Genomic DNA, 6,000 nt, shown 5'->3' on the forward strand with positions numbered 1-6,000 from the left:
GGGAGAGCCCAAAAGACGAGGGAAGGCATGAACCATGCAACCTACACCCTCAACCTCGACCCTTAAGACTTGAAAATGAAATGGCAATGGCCAACTCCGGGGCAGGAACAATTGGAGGGCATTCTCACTTTCTATGCTATATATTTCTATGATGTTCTTAAGATTCAACCAATTACTTTTTTAAGCAGACATAAGACAAATAATTTTAAAAGACAGAGGAGAGGGGGAGACAGAGGGAGAAGATGTCCCCAAAGGCAGCACAGCCTGAAGGACAGGGAGGGATGAGTGAGGGATGTTGTTGTCTTATTGCTGCCCCCAAATACCCTCTGCCTGGGGCTGACTGCTCTGTGGGCTGCTGGATCAGCGGGGAGGCCACCAGGGTCAAATGTGGCCCTGATGTGGGCCCATCAGCCCACCTGCTGCCCTTGTGGCAGAGCACTCCACGGATCCAGATGCCGAGGGCCCCTGGAAGTTGCTCGTGGGGGCAGAGCCAGGCCCACTTACCTGTGTGGAAGAATTTCCCTGAGTAGCCCAGGTTGAAGGTGAAGTTTGGGATGTGTGTGCGTAGTTCATTTTGCGTATCAAACAGGGCCTAGGATAGGCAGAGGAAGAAGAAGCAGGTGAGGCGGAAGCTGGGAACTCCCTGTTCTTCCCACTGAGGGCCCAGAAAGATCCTACTGTTGCAGGACCAGCTGCAAAGCTTGTAGGGCCCAGCAAAAAATGAAAATGTGGGACCCTTGCTCCAAAATTAAAATATCAAGAAGGCCATGGCAGAGCACTAATCTTGTACAGGCCCCTTCTGAGCGCAGGGTCCCACACCCATGAAGCCAGCCCTGAGCTGCCACCTGCCCCAGGCCTCTGGCCAGAGAAGACCTGACACCAGCCCGGTTCTGCTACGTGCCCTCGAGAAAGCTTTGTGACTGCCCTAGGCCTCAGTTTCCCCACGTGTGAGATGGAGATAATAATTTCTCCTGGGATGATTGAATGAGACCCTGCATGTCAAAGTGCCTGACATTTTGGTAAGTAATGTAAAATGGTGGCATGGCTGTGTCCGTGGTCACTGCCACTATGAGCCTTGGATCTTCGGCTGTCAAATGTGGAGGGTCTCTCCCGCTGAGCGCAAGGCCGATATCACAGGATCATGACTCTTCTGAAGACGTACTGCGTCCCCAGCCATGCGATGTCCCCGTGCATGGCACACCCCATGCTGGGCAAGCCAACGAGGGGAGGCTAACGCTTGCAGAACAAAACACACGCTTGTACTCTGGAGTCAGGATTCCAAAAGATCCTCCCGCCCCACACACCACCCACACACAGCACACGAGGCTGCTAAGACACCAGCAGGAGCCTGCTGTCAGACCACTTCGCAAACAGACAGTCCTGGCCCTCCTGGGGCCACCATCAGCATCTCACCAAGGCCAGGCACTACCTGACAGACAGGCTTGCTCTAGCTGTGTGGCCTTGGGCAAGTAATGCACCTCTCTGAGCCTCAGTGGCCTCCTCTGTGAAACTGGACTTACGACGATACCCGCCTCATGGGGCTGCTGTGAGGATCCCCTGAGGCCATACCCACAAAGGGCTAAGCGCAGAGGTTGGATTTGCCACGCCCTGAAGAAGCAGCTGCTGTCCCTGTGATTTAAGGTGCACCGTACAGCTGGTACTGTCCAAATTAACGAGGCGACATTCGTGTCTCAGAAAGGCTTAGTTGCAGCCTGTGCTTGGGATGAAGGGACGGGGAGGGAGAAAACCTCTGCCCCTTCAGACTCACAAGGATGTTTAAGACAAGTGGGACCCTGGCTGGCGAAACGCTCGGCAGTGTGCACGGGGCTGAGCACGCGGGAGAGGGCGTCGCTATTAGTACTCTTCGACAGAAACAGCTCCGAACTGCTCTCACCCCTCTCGCTGTGAAAGTGGGGAAAATAAAAAGCAAGCAGGGCAACCTCAGGGCTCATGAGGGGACACAGTGAGCCTGGTAGCCTGGTCTCCCTGTGGGATCAACCCTGAACCAGTCTCAAGGACTCACCTGGACAGGCAGCAAACACTAAGGTCAGCAGGAGAGAGCGGAAGAGCGCCCTCAGTAGGAAACAGAGCGATCTGCTTTGTCAGAGGTAGGTTATGGCATCGCATGAAGCCTCAGAGCTGGAAAGCCTCAACAGGAATCATCTTAACACTTGCTTTCAACAGGACAGCCCTTGAGGAGGTGAAATCTCAGGAGCAAACACAATGTGTAAAGCAGATCAAAGCAACACAGCCCCGCCCCACGAGATGGGAGCTGGGAGGGCTCAAAGCCTGGCCCATCTGCACAGGCCCCTCTGTAAACCACCCCCCGGGGGCTGGGGGCACCTGAAAACTTCCCATCCGCCCCTCTTGTCAGTTCACCACTGAGGCTCAGACATGGGAAGGGACTTGCCCACGAGTTCCAGTCAATTTAGGGTCAAATGGGTCTTGACTCCCCACACGGTGCCTGCCCCCCAACACCATCTGCTGTGCTCTTCTCCTCTGGCGGCGTAAGGAAGAGTAGAGTGTTCACTCCTGCCCCACGGCCTCCCTCCCAGGCCCCAGGGCCAACCCCAACAGTGACTTCAGGAGGACAGGGAACACAGCACCCACAACCGGACTCACTTGGGAGGAAAGCACTCCTCTTAGAAGTCTCTTTTGCCATCTGAACATCAAAGCGAAGTCTGGATTTGGTGCTAATATGTTCTAACGCTTGCTAATCTCCTAAGGGAGGACGGGGTCATCAGGCAGCACAATCTCTGTAGAATTTAATCCCCTGGTTTTGTTTTCCTTGGATCCACTGTTGTGCCTGCCCTCTATTTATGGCAACCAGTACTGATTTCCCCCACTTACACTAGTGATGTCGTTTTCTTTGCAAAGAACTTTGAGTAAAATAGAGACTAGATGAAAAGCACATTTTAAAGCTTGCTTAATGGTCTCTTTAGTAGTGATGCATGTGTGTAAAATGTCATGGTCTGCAAAATGCTTTTATATACAGTTTAGTTTGGTAAACACTTTTTGAAATAAACACATGCATTCCACTATTTATACAGACCTCAGTTAAAATATGCCTGTGTATGATTCAAGCTCTAATTCTTGCTTTAGAAGTTTTGCGGGAGCTCTGGTACTGACATAAACATTTCTGAGAGTGAAAAATCACGTCTGGGTTAAAAGGCAGATATGTAACCCTGCATAGCTCCCATCCCTGGGCTTCAATGATGGAGTCTCTCCCTCCACAGGTATATTTCTGAGTTCCACACGCCAAAATTCTTCTATATCCAATGCTTCAATATAATCTCCAGTGACACTTTTGTCTAGTAAAACAATCACTAAAGCCACCTGGCCAAGGAAGGGGGACATGCACGGCACCGGGGAGAGGCAGACAGTGAAGTCATGAAGGGGCACCCGTAGCCCAACCTGTCCGGCACCGCCCCCCGCCCCTGGCCATACCTTCACGTCCTCCACCTTCATGCGTGTGCCCTCCTTGCCCACAAAGATGTCATCAATGTCCACCAGGATGTAGCGGTCCAGAGGCAGCGAGAGGCGCTTGCCCGTGAGGAAGGCCACGGCATCGACAAAGACGAGCTTGTGCAGCCAGAAGTTGAGGTTGTTGCCAAACAGCACGCGCTGGATGCCGTCGTGAAGGCCCAGGTCCTGGACCACAGTGGCGTGCAGCGCGGCGTGCAGGCCGGCGTCCGCACCCAGGTGCGGGATGGACTCGGAGGAGCGTGTCTTGGCCAGCAGTACCGGCTCATAGGTGGAGTGGTTTGACTGGAACACCGTCCAGTCCTCGCCGGGTAGCACGCCCTTCTCCACTTCGCTGGGCCGTGTCACGTAGAGCAGCGGGGACTTGGGGTTGATGCTGCAGTCCTTCAGGCCCAGGTTTGAGTGCAGGAACAGAGGGAAACCTTTGAGCTGCGCACTCAGCAGGCTGTTCTCGTTGGCCTGTAGCCGGGACGGGGAGAGGGCAGCAGAGCCGTCAGATCCAGAAGCCCCAAGGGAACGCTCAATCTCAGGTGGGGACTGATAACAGTAGCGTCAACAGTATTCTCTAACGTTTGCAGAGGCCTTAGCACATCCCTGGCCCTGTGCTAACCGAGCTGCGCAGACCCCACTCCGCCCGTCCCAACAATATACCAGCAAATGCACACCATGCGCACACCTTACCAAAGCCAGGAACCCAGGTCACGCACTTGGCATGCAGGGATGCTCTTAATCCTCAGAGTGACCCCACGACGGAGGCATCACTATCATTCCCATCTTACAGATGAGGAAACTAAGGCCCAGAGAGGTTATTTAACTTGTCCAAAAATCACACAGAGAAGTCTAGCAGCTGCGAGCCCAGACTCTGTCATCAGACTGCCTGGCCTTGGGCAAGTTATGTAAACTCTCTGTGCCTCCGTTTCCTCTCCTGTAAAATGTTCCTCACTGGGTGGTAGAGGATGATGAGTATTCATCCCGGTGAAGTGCTCAGGAAGGGGCCAGCGGCATCACAATTGCTCATTCGGTCCCCATACCAGCCTCAGGACCCAGTTCCTGTGTTATCCTACTTCATGAGGTGGGGGGAAGCTGAGGCTGCCCTCGGCCACACAGGGTCAGGAGGAGCCACAGTGACCAGCCAGACCATCTGCACCTAAGGCCCACACACCTGGCCACCAGGCCCTTCTGCCTGGCTTTCCCAGCTGGCTCTTGCCACACCATCCTTTCCTCGGGAGAAATCTTAGGTGGATGCCAACGTAGAAGAGATCAGAGAGGGGGTGTCTGCTGGGCATCCCCAACCCTCCAAATGCACCTAGCACCCCAAGGCCACCCCCTCACAGGAGCCCAGCTCCCTGGGATCTGTAGACCCACAGTACCCCGTCTCCTCTTCCCTAGACGCATAGCCCCTGCTCCTTCGTACCATCCCTCCCCTTCCCAGTCACCTGATTCTGGATATGTTACAACTGGCCTTTGTCTTTGTGCCAGTTCCATTCTGTTTTCTTCTCCTGACAAACTCCTGTTCATCCTTCAAAACCCAATGCAAATACCCTTTTCTTTGCACTGGCCTCCCTGGAACCAGGTTAGAGCCTCATCTGTAGCACTTTTCACCTTGGCCTCTGCATTATCAGCTCAGGGTCTCTCTCCCACCAGTCAGCCCTCTTGAAGGCAGGAGCTATATCATTTCCACCTTTGGGTCCCCAGTGCCCTAAACAGGCTTGATACCCAGGGAGAAAACCCATGTTTGATGAGCTAACTGGATTTTTATTTTTTTAATTTCTTTTTAATTTTTAATTTTTTAAAAATTTTATTATATTAGTCACCTTACAATACATCATTAGTTTTTGATGTAGTGTTCCACGATCCATTATTTTCGTATAACATCCAGTGATCCATGCAGTACATGCCCTCCTTAATACCCATCACCAGGCTGACCCAACCCCCCGCCCCCCTCCCCTCTAGAACCCTGTTTGTTTCTCAGAGTCTATTGTCTCTCATGGTTCATCTCTCCCTCCGATCTCCCCCCTTCATTTTTCCCTTCCTTCTCCTAATGTCCTCCATGCTATCCCTTATGTTCCACAGGTAAGTGAAACCACATGATAATTGACCTTCTCTGCTTGACTTATTTCACTTAGCATCATCCCCTCCAGTCCCATCCACGTTGATGTAAAAGTTGGGTATTCATCCTTTCTGATGGCTGAGTAATATTCTTACATATGGACCACATTTTCTTTATCCATTTATCTGTTGAAGGGCATCTCGGCTCCTTCCACAGTTTGGCTATTGCGGACATTGCTGCTGTGAACACTGGGGTGCATGTGGCCCTTCTTTTCACGACATCTGTGTCTTTGGGGTAAATACCCAGTAGTGCAATTGCTGGGTCACAGGGTAGCTCTATTTTTAATTTTTGAGGCACCTCCACACTGTTTTCCAAAGTGGCTGTACCAGCTTGCATTCCCACCAACAGTGTAAGAGGGTTCCCCTTTCTCCACAACCTCTCCAACATTTCTTGTTTCTTGCCTTGTC

General features: G+C 52.4%; 1 protein-coding gene across 6 annotated transcripts in view; it reads right to left on the minus strand.

The window, feature by feature from the left end:
- NDST1 (N-deacetylase and N-sulfotransferase 1) overlaps positions 1-6,000 on the minus strand; it is a 67,151-nt gene that overhangs the window by 19,913 nt on the left and 41,238 nt on the right. For all 6 annotated transcript variants that reach the window (XM_025867240.2, XM_025867243.2, XM_025867241.2 and 3 more), the window contains exons 3-4: positions 3,448-3,942; positions 505-592 (exon numbers count right to left, since the gene is read on the minus strand). In XM_025867240.2, the coding sequence (XP_025723025.1) occupies positions 505-592; positions 3,448-3,942 (583 nt within the window). The remainder of the gene's footprint in view (positions 1-504; positions 593-3,447; positions 3,943-6,000) is intronic.

This window comes from Callorhinus ursinus, unplaced genomic scaffold (genome assembly GCF_003265705.2).
Source record: "Callorhinus ursinus isolate GAN/ISIS: 27379988/994484 unplaced genomic scaffold, GSC_fseal_2.0 scaffold3, whole genome shotgun sequence".
In the NCBI taxonomy this organism is placed as follows: Eukaryota; Metazoa; Chordata; class Mammalia; order Carnivora; family Otariidae; genus Callorhinus; species Callorhinus ursinus.